The 20,290-nt window shown below is 50.6% G+C and overlaps 1 protein-coding gene across 7 annotated transcripts in view; it reads right to left on the reverse strand.

Annotated features, from left to right (window-relative positions):
- DLG3 (discs large MAGUK scaffold protein 3) overlaps positions 1 to 19,104 on the reverse strand; it is a 54,219-nt gene extending 35,115 nt beyond the window's left edge. For 2 of the 7 annotated variants that reach the window (XM_004777200.3, XM_004777197.3), the window contains exons 1-9: positions 18,413 to 19,104; positions 14,981 to 15,031; positions 14,414 to 14,538; positions 14,043 to 14,212; positions 13,616 to 13,752; positions 12,905 to 13,049; positions 12,131 to 12,290; positions 10,371 to 10,527; positions 9,863 to 9,965 (exon numbers count right to left, since the gene is read on the reverse strand). In XM_004777200.3, the coding sequence (XP_004777257.1) occupies positions 9,863 to 9,965; positions 10,371 to 10,527; positions 12,131 to 12,290; positions 12,905 to 13,049; positions 13,616 to 13,752; positions 14,043 to 14,212; positions 14,414 to 14,538; positions 14,981 to 15,031; positions 18,413 to 18,769 (1,405 nt within the window). In that variant the 5' untranslated portion in view covers positions 18,770 to 19,104. The other 5 variants (XM_004777199.3, XM_004777198.3, XM_045072757.1 and 2 more) reach the window with 5 other exon arrangements.
- Positions 19,105 to 20,290: the final 1,186 nt, after the last annotated feature.

Genomic DNA, 20,290 nt, shown 5'->3' on the forward strand with positions numbered 1-20,290 from the left:
TGAAAACAAAAATATTAAATAAATAGGGGTGCCTGGGTGGCTCAGTGGATTAAGCCTCTGCCTTTGGCTTGGGTCATGATCTCAAGGTCCTGGGATCGACCCCCCACATCAGGCTCAATTCTCAGCAGGGAGCCTGCTTCCCCTCTCTTCTCTCTGCCTGCCTCTCTGCCTACTTGTGATCTCTGCCTGTCAAATAAATGAATAAAATCTTTTAAAAAATATTAAATAACTAGAATAAAACAAAAGTGAACATTTACTTGTTAAAGGCACAAAAGAGAACACTGATAGACTTGACTACATAAAAACATAAAATATCTGTATGTCAAAATAAAGTTAAAAAGCAAACTACAAACTGGAAAAATCTTTGTAATATACATGACAAAGAATTAATATTTTAACTACCTTTAAGCTTTTACACATCAATAAGAACTTATGAACATACCTCAATAGGGAAATGGAGAAAAGGTATGAACAGGTAATTCACACACACACAAAATGACAGTGAAGATATACATGCACAAACACACGCATGTTCAACTGTTATTAAAAAAAGAAATAAAAATTAAAATGAGTCAAATAATACTTTTTACCTGTCAAATTTATAGAGATTAAAAAAAATAATGCTCCATGTTACCAAGATCTCAAACTACACACCCTCTATACTGTGGAGGTGGAGACCAATTTGGCAAAATACATCAAGTCTTAAACTTGTTCATACCCTTTGGGCCAATAATTCCATACCAAGGAATTCATTCTGAAGAAGCAACATCAGATTCATAAAAAAAAGCCTCATACAAGGATATCCATCAGTATTATTTATAAGACAAAAAACTGGAAACAACCTAACATCCACCAAAAAAGGGAACAGTCACATGACTTATAGCATACACATGATAAAATATTATTTAACTACTAGAAACCATTTTAGTTTGATATTCATGATATACAGCCAGTTAAAAGAAAGGATACAAAACTCTTTAAATCAATGATTCTAGTCTTGAAAGAGATATATACATATAATATGATATATAAAAGTTTGGAGGGAAATAACACCCAACACATACATATACATACAGACAGACACAAACTGGTTATTTCTGGAGGTAGTTTTACAGATCTGATTTTTTTTTTTACTTTGTGTTTCTCTGTATTTTCCAATTTGTTATAAATCTAAATGTAATACAAAAATAAATATAATTTGAAGAGGGGGAGACAGACTGAATAGGACAGGCCCTAGAACAAAGCCAGGACAAACACATCCACTACAAACTCCCCTCCACACTGCTCCTGGCTCATTCATCGTTTTCCTTTGGGATTGATCAATCAGTTGCAGACAAATACCCTTAGACATATTATTACCATTATCACCTCACCATTTTATCCAAGAGTGGACCAAAGGCAGAGGGAGAAGCAGGCTTCCCCGTGGAGCAGGGAGCCCAATGGAGGGCTCGATCCGGATTCCAGGACACAGGGATCACACCTGAGCCAAAGGCAGTTGCTTAACCAACTGAGCCACCCAGGTGCCCCTAAATAAATCTTTAAAAAAAATAAATCTAGTCTGGAATTTAAGCCAAGGTTTGCAAAATTCTTCCTCCTTTATGAAAATCGAAAGAGCATGTATGTAAACCAGATCCTTAATGTATACATTTATACAAAATATATTAGTTTTCTTCTTTGGGTCTATTCAAATTTTTATCACTTAACTTCATCAAGTGGAAAAATCCCCAAATCCCTAGGGCCTTTGTTTTTTTTTTTTTTTTTTTTAAAGATAGCCAATGATATCTTGATTCAGTGAAAAGTAAACAAAGGTCCATTTCAAGAGAATGAAAGCCTTATCACAGGAAAGAAGAGGGGAACACAAGACCCTTATTAAAGCAAGACAGTTATTAGCTCAAGACTTTGTGATTCAATAATAGTCTAGGTACAAATAGAACTGTAAATTGAATTTTCGACTCAATTCCATTATCTGACACAAAATTTGAGGTAGAAGAAACATTAGAGATCATTTTGCACACTCTCCTCATTTTACAGATCAGAAACTGAGGCCCAAAGAGATTGATTAGCATAAGATCATTTAGCTAACTTAAAGATAAAGTGGGGAATTAGGACACCCGGGTGGGCTCAGATGGTTAAGCACCCAGTCTTAATTTCAGCTCAGGTCATTATCTCAGGGTTGTGAGATCGAGCCCCACGTCAGGCTCCATGCTTAGGGAAGATCCCCCCTTCTGCACTCCCCCAAAAGATAAAGAACTAGAATCCAGGGCCTTGGCTCCTCGTCCAAGATGATTCCCATAGGATTAATGACTTAACATTTATACACACACACACACACACACACACACACATTATTTATATATATATTCCTAATGTAGGTAAGCAAAAATGGTACTTGTTCAGTGACGATGACAGGCCCAATTATTGAACTTCTCCTATTTCTCTTTAAAAGAATAAAACAATTTCCCTATTATAGAATATAAGGCTAAAACTTCAAACAAATCAACTGTAAATAACAGGGTCAAGATTTCAACAAGCAATACACTGAATTAAAAGGAAATCTCAAAGAACTGTAACTAAGTAAGTAATTCATTCTCATTCCTATATATTATTATAGTCATTCTATCCTATCAGGAAAACTGATGTTTTATAAGATTTTGTCTCAAACCGTCTAACAAGGAAAAAAAAAGGACCTGCCGGCTAGGTGCAAAATGCTTTGCCAACTGTAGCTACCATGTCCCTGGGCTACATGGAAGACAGAAAACCCCAGCATAAACCATCTGTATATAGAGTTCAGCCCAGTAGGCAAAACTGGAAATAAAGCTAATATTTTTTTTTCCTCTTCTAAGTTTCTCTCCTAAGTTTATAAACTTTAGGGCTGGCCTAAAAGGGTCACTTTAGGAAAAAGTTTGGCAGTTCCTCCAAAATGTTAAATGTTAAGTTACCTATGACCCAGCAATTCCATTTCTGGGGATGTGTGTGTATGTATGTATCTCCAAGAAAGTTGAAAACAGGACCACACAAAAACTCGTCTATGAATGTTCACAGGAGTATTTGTAATAGTCAAAAGGCAGAAACTCAAATGTTCATAAGGTGATTAGTACATAAACAAAATGTAATAAAGCCATATGATGGAATATTATTCACCCATAAAAAAGGAATGAAGTACTGATACATGCTACAACATGGATGAACTTAGAGAGCATTATGCTAAATGAAAGGCAGAAGACACAAAAGACTACAATATGGTATGATTCCATTTATATGAACCAGCCAAAAATGTAACTTTATAGAAACAGAAAGTAGATCAGTGGTTGCCTAGGACTAGGGGAGGGGAGAAGTTGGAGGAAATGGGGAGTGACTGCTAATGAGACAGGCTTCTTTCAGGGCTGAGGAAAATGTTCTAAACTTAATTGTGGTGTCAGTTGTACCACTCTGAACATTCTAAAACACACTGAACTATATGCTTTAAATGAATGAACTGTTGGGTATGTGAATAAGCTGTGTTTTTTTTTTCCCGTTTTTTTTTGGGGGGGGGTGAGCCCTATCACTTTTATCAGGTCAGCATTCCTAACTAAAATTATCTACACCAAAGCATTCAGCCCCTCCAGCACTCAGCAATAAGAGTGAAAGGTAGTCCCTTATCCTCTGGTTCCCTTCTATCACCTGATAACATAGTTGGCCTGCTCTGGTCTCCAGTCAATTTAGAAAAGAAATAGGGTGAGAATCAAATCAGGGGCTGGAGCAAAACAAAAATGAATGGTAAACAATAAGCACATGAAAAGATGCTTAATATCACTAGCTGCTGGGGGAATGCAAATGAAAACCCCCAAATACTTCAGACTCACCAGGATGGCTAGAATCAAAAAGACTGACACTAATAAGGGTTGGTGAGGATGTAGAGAAAGTGGAACCCTCACTGCTGGTGAGAATGTGAGGTTGGTGTAGCTGCGACTGAAAACAGCCTAGCCATTCCTCCAAAGGTTAAACAGAGAGTTGCCATATGATCCAGTAAGTATATATACCCAGAAGAAATGTAAACACATGTCCATGCAAAAATTTGCATATGGATGCTCAGAGCATTATTCACAATTGACTCAAAGTGGAAACAACCCAATATCCGTCAACTGTTGAATGGATAAACAAAATATGTTGTATGTATATAACAGAATATTATTCAGTCAGAAAAATAAATGAAGGCCTGGTACATGCTACAACACCTTGAAAACACTATGTTAAGCCAATCTCAGAAGACCATACAGTATATGAATCCAGTTATATGAAATGTCCAGAATAGGCAAATTCATAAGAGACAGGAAGTGGTTGCCTAGTATTCAGGGGGATGGGAAGTTTGGGCAGGGGGGTGATTATACCTAAAGGGTACAGGTTTCTTTCTGGGTTGGTGAAAATGTTCTAAAATTGATTGTGGTGACGGCTGCACAACTCTGTGAACATTCTAAGCATTGCTGAATTGTACCCTTAAGTGAGCAAACTATAAGGTCATTAAAAAATGAATGATAAATACTCCATTTCACTTGAAGAAATGAGAAATGCCTACTTACTGAATTAATATTCTTTTTTAAAAAATATTTTATTTATTTATTTATTTGACAGAGGTCATAAGTAGGCAGAGAGGCGGGCAGAGATGGGGGGGAAGCAGGTTCCCTGCTGAGCAGACAGCCCGATGTGGGGCTTGATCCCAGGACCCTGAGATCATGACCTGAGCCAAAGGCAGAGGCTTAACCCACTGAGCCACCCAGGCACTCCTGAATAAATATTCTTAAGCCTGCACACATTTGCTATTACAGCCAAAGCAAAGCAGCTCCCATCTTTTCCTTCTCCCTGAGTTCCCCCACAATATCATTCTATAGTAGTCCTCCAAAGCCAACTTTCTTTTTGTAGGAATCTGTAGGTCTCCCTCAGGCTTCCAGCAGCCCCTCTACTCCCTGGCTACTTCCTCCTTTGGTACAGCAGTTTGGGGCCATCAAGACTAAAAAACCTGACATTTGGCAGTTGGTTTTACCCCACTTGTTAACAGCTTCTGGCACTCAGAGTCTAGATGTATCTGCATTGGAAAAGGGGCCTCACAGCTTCTCTGCTGTGATGGGAGGTAGTTGTGTCCTAGATGCAAAAGCCCTGGACCTGAAGTTCTCAGGAAATCTGACTTTGAACTTTGACTTTGCTCTTTACTGGCTGTGGGGCCTTGGCAAGTCACTTACCCTCTCTGCCCCTCACCTTCCTCATCTGTAAAATGGGCATGGTATCACCTATCCTACAGGGATATTCTGAAGATTGATGCTCACAAAACCATCTGGAACATAGAGATAATAATTTAGTAGAACAAACCATGGGACAGGCTCTAGTCTACGTGGTGGAGACAGGAGCATGAATACAAAACGAGCTGCCTTTAAACTGTTCAGTGCAGAAATGCTGTTAACAGCACTTCATTTTCTGCCTTCCCTGTATCAGTCTTCTTTTAGGATAGCAAAAGGAATTTCAGGAGTTAAATTCTTTGCCTTGATTAACCTTCACCTCTTTGCTCTCAAGAGAGATCATGCTGATATGGTAACAGCTATGGTTACATCTTCAATTCTCCAACAGGGGAGATGGGATGGTTAATAAATGTTATGGGAACAATGTTACTTTTATGCACTTTAAAATAAGTATGGAAAATAGATTCTCTCTCATTCCCTTCCCCCCAGCCTGTCTAGATTTACATGCCAGGTGAAAATTTCTGGTCATAAATGAGCAATTCCCAGTTTAGCTACCTTAGTGACCAATTTCTGGCTTACCTCCTGATTTGGGGCTCAGGTTTTACTCTAAAAACAAAAGGGCTTTCCAGAAAAATACTAGCTCAGCTTAAAACAGAGGCTGAAACAAAGTAACTAGGGGGGAAAATGTAGGAGATACTTTCTAAATTAAAATGTTATAACATGATGCCCATACTTCCCTTGGTGGAGCAATTTCACAAATCAAAGAAAAATATTTTTCATTTTAGAATAGACTGAGAGAGAGCCTTTGCCAAGAGCCAGTTGTTTAAATTTTCAATTTGAATTTTAAGCAGGATTATACATGCCCAAGAACATCATGCTATTTTTAGCTAATAGGTAGGATTGCTGTGTCCACAATAGTTTGGAGCAATCAAGAGTGAAACTATTACATAGCATCTCACACTGTGGTACCTTACCATTTAGCACTTTTATTTCTATTTTAATATTTTCCAAAGCTTCATTGTAAAAATACTTGTGCTAGGCACAATACAAAGTTCAAATAGACAGACATGGTTTTTAATCTTCATTATGTGTTTAACCCACACTGAATAAACCAGATATATGAAAGAATCCCAAGGTTAAAGTATTCCCATCAAGCTGCCATCCAGCCCCTAAGTGCTCAGGGGAGATACACTAGGAAGCAACTGTCCTACACTTATCACACTTCCAATGCTTAAACCCTCTCTATGTATTAAAAGGGTGTCAAATCAATAAATAAAATCTTTAAAAGGGGAGGGGTAATGAAACTATTCTAAAATTGACTGTGACCCTGGATATACAACTTTGTGGATACATTAAAAATCAATGAATTGTACACCTAAACGGGCGCATTGTATGGTAAATGAATTATATCTCAATTAAGCCATTAAAAAAAGAAAAAGTTATTCTTACTCTGATCGTTCTAATTAGTCAGAGCTATTTTTTAAGCTCTCATGCTAAATGGTTCCTAGCCAAAGACTGTACTGGCTTGGCAATGGAGTTCAGTGGCCACCATGGCCACTAATCTACCCCTGCCCATACATCTTTCTTTCCCTAGTCTCTCTTATTTCCCCAGTTCCTTTCCTGTTGTTGTTCTTCCACTCCAAGTAGGTCTTGGGTCTCTCAGGTATTCCCAAGTACGGTTTTTCCCAATTGGTGGACCTCAGACCTAAACCAATTGCTGACACCCCCCTCCCCGCCCCTACAGAGCAACTTTCCCTTCATGGCCTTAGGCAAGTCACGTCCTTGCTCTCCTGTGGCTGTTCCGGTTTGCACAAAGACCGGTTGAAGTACAAAAACCTTTCCAGATCCCACATTCTATGTGAAAATAACACAAATAATGAACACTTAATTTGGTCCATAACATGCAAAGTCTTTGCCATTGTGGCCAGCAGACATATATTTGGATTATTCATTCTGTAAATGGCCATGTAATACAATTTTCCTAAGAACAGCATTTAATATATTCATAAAATGATCAACATGGGGTCCTTATTTTTAAAAGCTATCATCACTTTATCAAAGAAAATTCAGAGCCCAACACCGAATGCTTGGTAGCCCCTCTAAACCTGTCTCTGAGGGGCCATTTTTGAAAGGAACAACAACAAAAAAAGCTTTTTGCATGTTGGGGTCCTGCTGGATTTACCAAAGCAAAGAAAGAAGAAAGACTGGAGTGGCAGAGCCTTATCAACAGTGGTTCAACTAAATCCTAAGAGAGGCTTTTGTTCAGCCAGTGGTAGAGAGACCTGACATAGGACAGCACCTCAACATACATTATAAACTCTCAGAAATATGCTCAGAGAGCAATACATGTTGGCAGCAATGAATCCCTTTATCCTGGACAACTTGTAGCCTTTTAGGTGAACCAGTTACATTCTCCCAATAAAACTCACAGAAATATGTAGTCACCAGTTTCCAACATCCTACCACCAGATAAATTCACAGTATTGTTTCCACGTGCCCAACATCACAGAGCAAAACCGAAAGAAACACATCAATTTCTCCGACACACACACACACACACCCAAATATGAGAAATCATTTTCTTTGCAGAACCTACCGTTGTCTAAGTTGTGGGCATGACATGATAAATACTGGTTGCTAATAAAAGTCAGATGGATAGCTCTCCACTGAGAAGCAAAAAGCACACGCAGAAATTAAAAAAAAAAAAAAAACCACAACCAGCCAATAACCCTAAGGTGTCTTTCTTGTCCTTAACTGAACACCAAAACATGGAGAGAAAATGGACTGAAAGTCTCCATTTGCATCCCTCTTTCCCCTGACCTGGGACCAACAAGTCCTCCTGTTAGTTACCTTCCCACACTTCTGCCCCCATCACAGAAGCCTAGAGAAGAAGGTGGCAGGCCCCCTCTCTTCTTCCCCTTCAGGCCCTCCCTTACTAAAGGCACTGAACAAGTGGAGGGGGGGTGGAAAGGACAAAGGTAGGCGCTTTAGATCCCTCACAGCTCCGCGAAGGGGCTCCCGGCCTCTCCTCATCACGGAACCAGAGCACCTGCCGGGTACAGGTCCCTTCCTCCACCTTAGTAACTGGCCCCCGGGGTCTAGGTGTCCAAGGAGTCCAGGCACTGCGGCCCCAAGGGACAAAGGCCGGGCTTACAAAGAGGAGGGGGAGGCCACACGAGTCGGGAGCGGTCTGAAACCCCTCACAAACAAAAGCGGGGATGGGGGTGGGGTCCCGAGATTACCAAACCAGCCTCGGGGTTCCCCGAGGTAGCCAGGTTTGGCGGACCAATGCGTGTGGGGGAGGGGGACGGTTAGAAAATTCCTCTGAGGACAGGGATTAGGAAGCTGCGGGGACAGAGCAGCCGGCGGGCAGGAGGCCGAGGGGAGGGCAGAGGTCCTGGGGCGAAAAGAGGCCCGGTTCGTGAGTGGGAAGTGGTGATGGCAAAGAGGGGGAGACCACCCAGGGCCCCGTGGCGGGAGAGCCGGCGCTCAGCCCCGGGCGGCGCTCTCCTGGGGCTGAGAGGGGCTCTCAGGAGGGGCTCCCAACCAGCGCAGCGCACGGGGCTGGGGCGTGAGCTGAAGGGATTCCGGGGAGAGCGCAGAGGAGTGGGGGGCGCAGTGTTGGAAAAGAGAGAGTTTGAGAACAGAACCGTAGAGAGGCCGGGGGGACTGCGAGGGGGCCTGACCCTCGTCCGCCCCACCTCACCTGGCGCCGGGTTGGAGTCCAGGTCTAGTGCCGAGAAAGCGCCAGCTCCAGCCAGCCCCTCCGTCCCGCGCGGGAGACCACGGACACAAAGCGGGGCGCGCGGGAGGAGGGGAGGAGGGAGGGGGAGGGGAGGAGGGAGGAGGAGACGCCTGAGGCGCGCGACAGGGGGGGAAGGAGGGGCGCTCGCCGCCCTCCGCCTGGGTCACGGGGCGGGGCGTGCGGCTGGAGGCCGCGCTCGGCCTGCCAATGGCCACCCCGCCGGCCGGCTGACTGGGGCGCGCCATCCAGCAGCACACCTCGGCACCTGGGCCTTGGCCAGCCCCAGCCAATCAAACGCCTTCATTTGCATACCCAGCCCCGCCCTTTCGCCCCAGCCAGGGGCCCGCTCCCAGAGAACACAAAGAAGGCCCCCCGTGGGGGGGGGGTCCATTCCCTGCTGCCCGTCCCGACAGCCTAGCATCACCTTTTCAGTGCGTTTATGGACCTTTCAGTCACCCTGATGAAAGGAAGGAAGTGGGAGTCATAGGGGTTTGGATCCAGAAAAGAGATCCTATTTTTCTTCCCTGTGGTCCTTCTACCCGGGAGTTACTCTCCTCCCGTTCCACCGCATACATTTGCGTCTTTTCTCCTCGGAGTCCTGTGTCTCCCCTCTCTTCCCTCTCCCCTTTTTCCAGTCGCCCCTCTCTGTGCTTCCTTCCCCAGGCTGCTGCCCACTACTGGCCTTCTGCTGCGTTGCAGCCTTGATCGGCAGGCTTTGAGCACTGCCTCAGATAGATGATGCTCCAAAGCTCCCCAAACCTACCCCAGTCCAGAAGGAAAACAAGACAGGAAGAGGTTACTGCGCTAGGGTGAAAGAGACCTGATCAAGTAGCTTTGGTACCTATGATGGCAAAAAGCCGCCCCTTTGGACTCAATTCCCCAAATCCTTGTCCAACCTTCCATCTCCTACCTTCAGGTCTGTACTGGGCCACAATGGTGACAGACTGGCCAGCCCGTTTCAGAGCAGCCGCAGCCTGCTCGTGAGTTGCATTCCTCAGGTTCACACCATTCACCTGTCCAAAGAGAGGAGCTATGAGCCATTCCCACAACAAGAAAGGCAGTCCTCTGTCATAGCAGTTAGGAGAAGGAGATGGATAGCCCAGCCATAAGCCTACTCAGATGCGTTTCTCAATATCCTATCCTTGCCCGTGAAGAATATGCCATCTTTAGTGTAATAGTTATCTTTGTGGGGCTCAAATGCCAACCAGGGTTGAGATCCAACACACATTCATTTCCTCCTCAAGGATAAGTCTGGGCTCAGTCCTAAGGTCTGAGGTCATCTATAAAGAGAATATCAGTTTTCTCCAGCTCAGCCTTCTCCCATCTCAAGAAGCATTTCTTGGAGAAAGCAAGATCTCCCCTCCTCCCTTTTAGATTGGCATGGATCCCATCCTCCCACCTCTCCTTTTTCTCCTCACCGATAAGATCCGGTCTCCCCTGCGCAGCTCCCCACTCAGGTCAGCTGGGCCTCCTGCCAGGATGAAGGAGACAAAAATGCCTTCTCCATCTTCTCCTCCTACGATGTTGAAGCCCAGGCCTGTGGAGCCCTTGTGCAGGATGATCTTGCGGGGCTCTCTGGTAGGAAAGAAGCAAAAGGATAAGGACAAGGTGGATGTAAACTGTTGTCCCCGTGAGGGCCAGCCTAGAACAAGGCCCATACTGCCGTAGAATGATGTAGGTTCCTTTACGTATGATACTCTGTTGCTTCCTTTCTCTCCCGAAACCTGCTTGGCTGCTATTTTCTGCCAGGTGCCAAGTTTCAGTTCCTCTTCCCTCCCTTCTTCCTGAGGGCTTGGAGTTGGCTTCCCAGTGGACAGTCCTCTACTCTCTCGGTTCAACACAACCCTACCCTGTCTGGAGAACATTACCTCAGAGCCCATTCCCTCATCCTCTTTCCTCCCAGATTCTCCTATCCTACCACCAGCGTGATGGACCTGGGCCACAACAAGGGGAACCAGTTAGGGGCGCTGGAAACCAGCCTGGGGTTGATCGCACTCATCCGCAAAATGCTCCTCCACGGTCTCGAAATTCCACCCAACTGTGAGTCCTCCTACCTTCCCCAAGGACAGATTTGGTCACCCACTACTACTATGTGCCCTTGCCAGGTGATGTGGGAGACAGGTATAGAAACCCCAGGTCCCCAGAAGGAGCCAAGGAGCCCGACAGAACAGAGTTAATACATGAAAACTCCCAATTGTCACTAACCATGTTATGTCTAAGGCATCCCCCTGGAAATGGTCAGTGTCATCAAGCGAGAGCTACAGCCCCTTGTGCCTGCGTAGCCTTAAAACCCGACCCTCAGCACACATTTCCCGGCCCACTGCCTTCACTTGAAAGCATCTTTCATCAGAAGAGCCCCAAGTCCAAGACTCCTCCTTTGTTGCTCCCAGTATTGGGTGCAAGGCTCCCTCCCTGAGCCTCGGATGCTCTCGCTCAAATCCCTGCTCTCCTCCTACCTGGCATCCCCTCCAGGCCGCAGGGAGCGGAGCGGCCAGGCCCACCTCTGCGAAGCCCTCCTCCAGGCCGAGGCCGAGGCCGTGCCCAAGCCCAGGGCCAAGCCGGAGCCTGAGAGCTTGCGTGCCCTCTCCATGGTTCCTCCAGCTCTCCCTGCCCGTCCCCCACCCCGTCCGCCTACCCTTCCGGCTCCACTGCAGCCTCCCAGGCCCCACCCCGCAGCAAACCTGTCCCCCGGAACCCCGGCCGGCCGGACCAGTTCCACCGCCCGCCACCGCCGCCGCAGCCGCCGCCGCCGCCGCCAGAGTGGGGCGGGGCCGTCCCCGGGGAGGCCACGGGGCCCGCCAGCCTCCCAGCGTCCCGCCAACCCCACCGTCTCAACGGTTCTTTTCTCTAGAACGACTGCCGCAGAGGGGGCAGCGACTGGCTCGGGGAAGGAAACCCCCACAGCTTCCACCTCCTCAGCCCCCTACGCGTTCCACCCCTCTCCCCCTTAACTCGGTACTTTGGGATCGGGGCCACACGCTTGGCACGCCCCCTGATGGTGGAACTTGTCCCTGCAGCTCCTTCTGTCCTCTCGGGCCCGAAGAGGGCCTACCCCAAAGAGAAGGGCTTTCTCCTCTTCTGGGCCATACTACAAGGAGACCCGTGGCTAGCCAGAAACGGATTCCTATCCTCTTCATCCCTAAGTAGGCTAAAGGGGTGGCGGCGGGGAGGGGGTTACCTGGTGAAGTCCTCCTCAGCTAGCATGTGCCTAGGGATTGGAGAGTAACGGGCGGGGGGAGCCTGAGGAGGAGCAGGGTAGCTGACCTTACTCTCCACAGCCCCAAGGTAACCCAGGCTGGAATTATGGCTTATGTGGTTGTCAGCCAAGGCAGTAAAAGCTGGAATCAAGAAAAGGAGAGAGACAAGTTCAGAGACCACTCTATGTAGGTCCCTACCTCACCCCCATTAAGGACTGTGCCCCACACCCCACCAGAGATGCAAAAGCCACCGAGGGATGCTGATTCCTCAGGCCTCTCCTCCCCTCTCCCCACCCCCTCACCCCCACCCCTGGGTTCCTCCTCCACAGTCCCTTTCTGAATCCTGGGCTCACTCCTGTGAGTCTTAGAAAGAGCTAAAGTCAAGCAGTCTACAAAGAAAGGCATGACTAGAGGTGTGACTAATAATAATCCCTCACATCTCTATAGCCTAATACGGTTTTCCAAGGGCTTTCTTGTCCATGATCTCATTTGATCCTTGCAGCAGTTCTATGAGGAAGGCAGCCCATATATCATTAGCTCCTTTTTGCCGAAGAGAAAACTGAAGACAGGGGAAAGGGACTCATCCAAGGGCACCCAGCTACAAGGGACAGAGCGAGGATCTGGACTCAGTTCTCCTGAGCACTATTGCTCTCTGTCTCTCTCCCTCCCTCTCTGAACAGGGAGTTTGAATTCCTTCCCCTCCAGAAACCAGGGGGCTGGGCTTCAGGCTGGGGACAAGGGGGATGGGTACGTACTGCTGGCGTAGTCAGGGGGTGCATACATGTCGTTGAGGTGGAGGCTGCCTGGCTTGGCCACCTTTAGGTAGACCATATCAGACGTGTTCTTCAGTGAAGCCACGGCTTCCTCGTGCCTCACATCCTGCAGATTGGTGTTGTTCACCTAGAAGATGAAAGGCCTTAAGGCTGGCACTTGGGAGAAGGGAGGGCCTCTCCGGGGAGCTTCCAGGAAATTCAACGGTGCTCTAACGGAGGCCCCATACAGTGCTGTGAGAAGCTGACAAGCACTAAGAGTGCAATAGAGCTGGTATGGGAGCTGCGGCCATGAAAAGAACTAGGGCCTTGATATCTGAGCATGTGCAACTCAGACGATGATGCTCTTTTTTATCTATCTATTTATTCTTAAAGATTTTATTTATTTATTTGACAGAGAGAGACACAGCGAGAGGGAACAAAAGCAGGGGGAGGGGCAGAGGCAGAGGGAGAAGCAGGCTTCCCACTGGAGCAGAGAGCTTGAAGTGGGCCTAAATCCCAAGACCCCAGGACATGATCTGAATCAAAGACAGAAGCTAACCGACTGAGCCACCCAGGCATCCCTCCGATGATGATGCTCTTGAAACCTCCCCCACAATGCTGGCCCCTGAATGAGGTTCAGGTGGAGTGAGAGGCTACTAGAACCCAACCTCCACACCCCACCCTACATGTGGGCCTCCCCAAAGGCTGTCTCACCGCCAGCAGCCGGTCCCCAATCTGTAGGCGTCCGTCCTTCTGAGCAGCACCCCCCTCAATGATCTTGGTGATATAGATGCTGTTGTCACCTGGGATGTGCTGGTTGCCAATCCCCCCAGCAATGCTGAAACCCAGGCCTGGGGAGGGGCAGTGAAGGGAGTGGGAGAGGACCACAAGGAGACATTAGAGTGCTCAGTCAATGCCAGACCCCACTCCCTACCCGAGCCAACCCACTGGTTCAGGGGGAGCTCCCCTCCCTGTACTTTCCTCCCCTGCCCTGGGGGAACCCAGACACTAGGCTGCTATCCCGAGGTCAGTAAGGGAAAGTGAGATGGGAGGTCAAGCAAGGAGTAAGGCTGTCCCCTTCTGTGTCCTACAGAGCCACTCAGAGTCTCTGGCCAGAGCACAGGTATGTAGAGGGATGCACCTTTGGGCCCTTTGAGCAGGTTGACCTCCATGATGGTCTCAGGTGGGGGCTGTCTCCTCCGCACCACCAAGCGCACCACGGGGCCGGCCTCCTTCAGTGCCTCCACGGCCCGGCTGTGCACCACCTCCGACACGTCCACCTCATTCACCCTCAGCACACAGTCATTCACCCTGAGGAGGAAGCCCGAGAAGCATGACACCCCACCACTGCCTCCCCACCCCCTCTCCCACCTCTCCTTCCTTCCCTCCCTGCCACCCCTCCCCTGCCCCCTCTGAGAGCTAACCAAAGGGTCATCGCATGCCAGGCAGCCCTCTTCCCCTCATGTTCATCCTGCCCCTGCCAGCCCCAGCCCTGCTTTCGAGCCACCTCACCCCAGCCTTCCGTCCATGGCGGCAGCTCCTCCAGGAATGATCTTGGTGATAAAGATGCCGGGGTCATCGGGGACATGCGGGTTGTCAATGCCCCCTGCAATGCTGAAGCCCAGGCCCGAATTGCCCTGCAGAAGGGGACAGAGGGGCATGGTCTGCTCACTCAGAGGGCAAGAGGGATGGTTCTGGATCTCCCCCGCTTCCCCTCACCCCCCAGAAGCAGGTTCTTCAGTCCTCAGAAGGCGCCCCCAACCCCCGGCAGGCCAACATACAGATTCCCAGCCTGTGGCAACCGTTCTGGCCCAGAGGCCCCAGCCAAGCGCCCCCCATCCCCAGCTCCCCAGGCCTCAGTGAGCAAGGTCAATTAATATTTGTGAGCTGGTTGATTGATTGATTGATGCAGTACATGGCCTTCCAGGGCCACTGTTTCCTCCCTCCCCCCACCTCCTGTCCTCTCAACGTAGGTGCCTCCCTCCAACAAGTCTTGAGACTGAGGTACACACAGGGCACTTCCCTTTCCTGGTCTGAACCCTCCCCTCCCCTTTCATCCTGGCCTGCTGGCAGACTTACCCGCTCAAGTACTATTTCCTCATACTTGAACATGCCATCGCTGCCGTTCACCTAGGGGGAAACACGGGCAGTTCCCTGAGCACTTCCCAAACCCCCCCCACACACACACCCATCTGCCTTCCTGGTCAACCTGCCCTTCCCCCACCACCCAAAGAGTAGGAGCCCGAATTGACCCCAGGATGCCTCTTGGCCACAGATGGGGACAGGCTGACCCTGAGGAGGCCACACCCCTCCCTTGCTTCCAGCCATATTTGCCCTGAACCCATTTAGCCCAGATCAATTATCAGGGACCAGCCAGCTAGTGTTGCACTCACTGAGAGGCTGGGCCCCAGGGCCTTGGAGTTCACTTAGGAGGGGTGCAGCGTAGGCCTAAGGGGGTTGGTGGAAATGGAACACAGTGGGCAAACCATGCCACACCTAGCATCCATGGGGGCACACCCAGTGGCCTCGATGGGGACCTCTTCCCCTTCTGATCCATAGCTCTTCCTGACTCAGGGATCACAGACTCCCACCATGTCAGGACCGGTAGGACAGCAGACACCATCTTGTCCAACCTTTCTCATGTGACAGATGGTGTGACACCGGGACCCAGAGAGGACACAGGTTGTACCTCAGAGCACACTGGCATTTAGTGGCAGAGCCAGGGTCAGAACCTGGATCTCCAGCTGCTCTTTTGATTAAATAAAGCTGCCAAAGCCACTGATGTTTTGGCCATTCACGCCCTTCCCCAGCAGAACTCATGAGAAAAGGAAAGGAGCACCCTTCTGAATACCCCCAGGAACCCTCATTCTATATCTCCTCTGTGTCCCCAGGAACCTGATTCTTCGAATGGGCGGAAGGAGTCAAAGACCGAATCCATTTTCTGCCAAGGGCCTTTGATACCTAACCCTTTGTGTTTCCCCACAGAAAAAGCCAGGGTAGGAGCTGGGTGGGAGTCAGAGGCAAAGCCGGGGGTGCGATGGGAGCAGGGTGGACAAGGTTCCCCAGAGGATGGAGAAGCTGATAACCCACAGAGGGACCAGCAGTGGAGCCCCTGGCCTTCAGTATACAGCAGCCATGGGAGGGGAGGCAAGGGAAGGGGATAGAAGTAAGCTTTGTTCTGACCAATCCCCAGAACTGGCCCACCAGACAAGACATACTTGTGGCTATTGTCAAATGAAAATGTGACTGTGGCAGACGAGTAGTACCTGCTCCCCGGCTCCCACTCTCATCCCCGAGAATGGAGGGACTCCCTTGCCTCTCTCCCCAGGTATCCCAGTACCTCCTCCTCCATCTGTCTCTGGCTGCATTGCCCCTTTCCCGAACCCTGGTGTTCTCCTCTGAAGGGAGCTGCAAACCTCTGATGGGGGCTCCTTCGCATGCTTCCCCTTCCACTGTAGCTTTGGCTTGGAGGGGAGGTGGGGGGGCATAGGTGGGCGGTGGGCATGCTGGTGAGTCATGCCTCCACCTTTTCAAGGCCTGACCACAGGGCTTTGTGCCCTGAAGTTCTGGGAGTTGGGAGGAGGACCCCATCTGCAGCCCCACTCTGGTCCCTGATCCCACGGGGGAAGAACCGATAGCTTTTCAGAGCCCCGAAACTAAAACAGCTGCCTGAAGTAACATGCAACAGACATGCAGGCAAAAGGACACCCATGCAGTGCTCATATGCCTCTGGTGTACCATGTGTTCCCACATGTGATAAGCCATGCTTCAAGGCCAGCTCCAGCTTTGGCGAGCATCAGAGGCTCCAGCCTCCCACTGCCCTGCTTGGTGACCCCGCTCCCAGGGCCGGGGGCCATCTGGGGCTCAGCCCTGGCAAAGAAACCTTGGCCAACTGGCCCAGTCTTGGGACTGGCACCTGTCTGCCAGTTGAGCAGGATAAGCGTGAGTGAGTGTTTGCAAGGGTAGGGCCCCAGGATATAGGGGAAAAGGAAAGAGGGGGACTCACTGGAGAGGGCAAGAAGCCAAGGAAAGGGCCACAGGAAGCAGTGAGCGCGGACAGACAGGAGGCCAGAACTGAGGACTCCTCTCCCTTAGGAGGTCCCCACCTTTGCTTCTGAGTGAGAGCACATTCTATCCCCAGAGGAGGACAGAGGCGGCCAGAACGGTCACCAGCTTGGGGCAGGCAGCACCTGCCCTCAACAGCAAAACCTCCTTCTCCTCTCTCCCTAACCTGGGGGCTGCAGAGCCAAATAAGCAGACAGGCCCTCCGCTGTGCATGCCAAGGATCTGGCTCTGCCGGCCCAGCCTCCATTTTGCTGCTTCTCCCACAGATGCTCCTTCCATTTTCTAAGCTGGCAGCTTTGACTGGGAGTGGAAGCCGGAGTTGTGCCCAGCACCCAGGGGTTCCTGAGCTGTGCCAAGTCAGGGCTCGGGGGCCAAGTTCTTTAACATCTGGAGGTACTCAAGGGGGCCATGCCCCGCTGGGGCCAGTCCTGCACCAGGGCACCTGCCCCTTCCTTGCTTGCCTCCAGGCACCATGCCTGCTCTAGAGCGAAGAGGCTTGCTTCAGTCCCCCCACCCTTTACATTTGCTCCCCCCCACCCCAGTACACACACACTTCAGAGCTGCTGGGACAAAAGAGTCCGTCCTTCTCAGCAGCCTCTCAGCCTTGCTTGGGACATGTCTCTTGCCTCCTCCCCCTCCCCTCCCTTGCCTGTCAAGCGCCTCTCACCAGGGACACCACACACACACACACAACACACACACACACACACACGCATGCACGCACAGGCACACACATGCACACACTTGAGCCACACGCTCTCACACAGATACACGCAGCCCCACACACAGGCAAACACAGCTATCCCTGCAGCCTCGCCTACAGAGACACCTCCACGTTCAGAGAGACATCCCCACATGTCCATGTGCACACAAAGGGCCTGGGACGGAAAGGGACTCATGGCATGGAGGGATGAAGCTCAAGCAGCTGGGCACATGGGCCCCCTCGACATAGATTCACAGGAGCTCCAGTGCCTCCCTCCACACACCTTAACATACATACACACATACACACATATGTCCCCCCTACGCAGAGCACCGTGCCCCCTCCTCCCCTCCTGTGGAGACATACACCATACACAGCCCCCGCAGAACCTCCCGCCCCCTGCCAGACACAGAGACGCTGCTAAACCCCCACACGGAGACAAACCCAGTCCCCCCACAGGAAAATGTGCCCCTCCGCCATACCTTCACCTCCTGACACACACAGCTCCTCCCAATCCCCCCCCCAAATGGAGACCCCCCAAACAGACACACACAGAGAAGCATACATTTCCAACCATCTCTCCTGGTCCAGGTAAAACCCTGGGGCTCAGTTTCCCCCAGCTCGAAGCCTCCAGGAACCCCTGCTGCACCCCCCAGGCCTCTAGGCCCCACTCTTCAGCCCCCCTCGGTTGCCCCACCATCTCTCCACCACCGCCCCCCCCCCCCGCCACTGCTGGTCCATACCTGCTCATACCAGTCCCGGTTGGTACAGGTGCACTCGGGCCACCAGCTGGGGCCACTGCCGTTGAGTTTGGGGGTGCTCTTGCCAGGGACTGGCTTAGGGGGCACTGGCCCCACATCCCGGCCGGTGGGGATGAGCTTGGCCTTAGTGCGGGGGGTGGGGGTAGCCCCAGCCTGGGAGGGCAGGGTCTGAGAGCTGTAGCCCCCATAGCCTCCGCTGGCTCCGTTGCCCCCACCTGGCCCATAGGGGTCGGGCACTTGCCAGTCCCCATAGCCAGGAGGCTCCAGGCGCCGCAGGGCAGCCAGGCGGGTCACCTCATAGCACTCGGGGCACTTACAGCAGTGCTGGTGCTTGTGCATGGCACTGCCCCCCGCCGCCCGGACCCCCCAGCCCACGCCGGTTTCCACACCGCCGCCGCCGCTGGGCTCCCGGGCACACTCACACTGCTCGGACCAGGAAGGAGGGGGCACCCGTGGGGGTGCTCGGGCGGAACGGGGCCTGGGGCCGGGCGGGCGTCCCGGGGCTTCTGCCCCCACGCTGCCCCGCACCCACGGCTCCCCCTCCAGCACTGGCGGCTCCGTGTCGCCCGTCGTGGCTCCTGGGCCAAGGCCCAGCGGCAAAGAAGAAGCGGGAGCCTGGGCAGAGGCTGGGAGCTGAGAGGACCGCTCCTGCACTGGTCCCCAGGATGGATCTGAGTGGAGTCAAGAGCATCTCTCCCTGGCTCCCTTCTCAGTTGATTCCAGCCAATCAGCGTGGAGAGTCAGGCAGCGGCAGCGGCAGCGGCAGGAATGCTAAACAGCGGCTCCTTAAAGGAACAGAACCAGTGGCGCCCCCAGGCTCAGCCCCAGCTCCCCAGATATCTGGGATATCGCCGACCCTAAAGCGGGGATGGAGGATTTGGGACGCGGGTGAGCTCAGCCCCCGATTTAGTGCCCTCCACATCTCCGATTTCAGCCTGTCCTCTGCCCACTCCACCCCACCCCACTTCCAAGAGGGAGTTGCATGGAGATGCTCAATGGGTCCCTGGGCTTGCTCTGAGCTGGGGCTAGCAGAAGTAAAGACTTGAAACAGCAGAACGGACCGAAGGGACGTTGGAGCAGGGCGGGGAAGGTGATCTTTCTTAACTGGGGACCGAGGAAGAGGGCGGCATATGTGGCTACTCTCCTGTCAGTGCCTCCTCCTCGGGACTATTGTTCTCTCAACCTCTAGGCCTGAAATGACCGCAATCTCACACTTGACCTGCTTCCATCACTAGTGAGGAACTCAACCCTAGAACAGGAGGAAAGGAGAGCTCTAAGTTCTCGCCCCTGGCCCACAGGCTCCTGTGTCCTTCGCCCTACTCCTACATGGTTATGATGGGAGAAAGAGCTTCAGGGTGCCAAGAGGAAAGAGAGTCCAGGATGGAAGGAAAGGTAAGAAGAGATCTGAAGTGACAGAAACCATTCCAGGGGACCTGGAGAAGAACTTGGGAATACTTGTCCAAGGACATCTCCTTAACCTCCCCCGCTCAGCTTGTTGGGGGCCGGAGGCAGGATGACATGCAGGGAAGACTGTCTTTTTTGCTGTACTTGCTTTGTCCTTAGCTACCAATTATCGAGCCTTTACAAAGTCCTAAGTGCTTTACTTGCCAACAAACCCCCTACCAAGATGCTACTATGCTTATCTTAATTTTACCAATCAGGAAATTGAGACTCAGAGATATTAATATAGCGGGAAGTGACCAAATTGGGATGCAGACTCTGGCTATTTGATTCAAACATCCATGCTCTAAACCATCCTGGTACAACAGGTCTATTCCAAGTTCTCCTGTAGAATGTAGATCTCAGTTCAATTCAACAAATACTCGTTGCACACTTACTCTAGGCGAGACCTCGACCTAG

The sequence above is a fragment of the Mustela putorius genome, unplaced genomic scaffold, assembly GCF_011764305.1.
Source record: "Mustela putorius furo isolate JIRA1106 unplaced genomic scaffold, ASM1176430v1.1 tig00004053_pilon_pilon_pilon, whole genome shotgun sequence".
Taxonomy (NCBI): domain Eukaryota; kingdom Metazoa; phylum Chordata; class Mammalia; order Carnivora; family Mustelidae; genus Mustela; species Mustela putorius.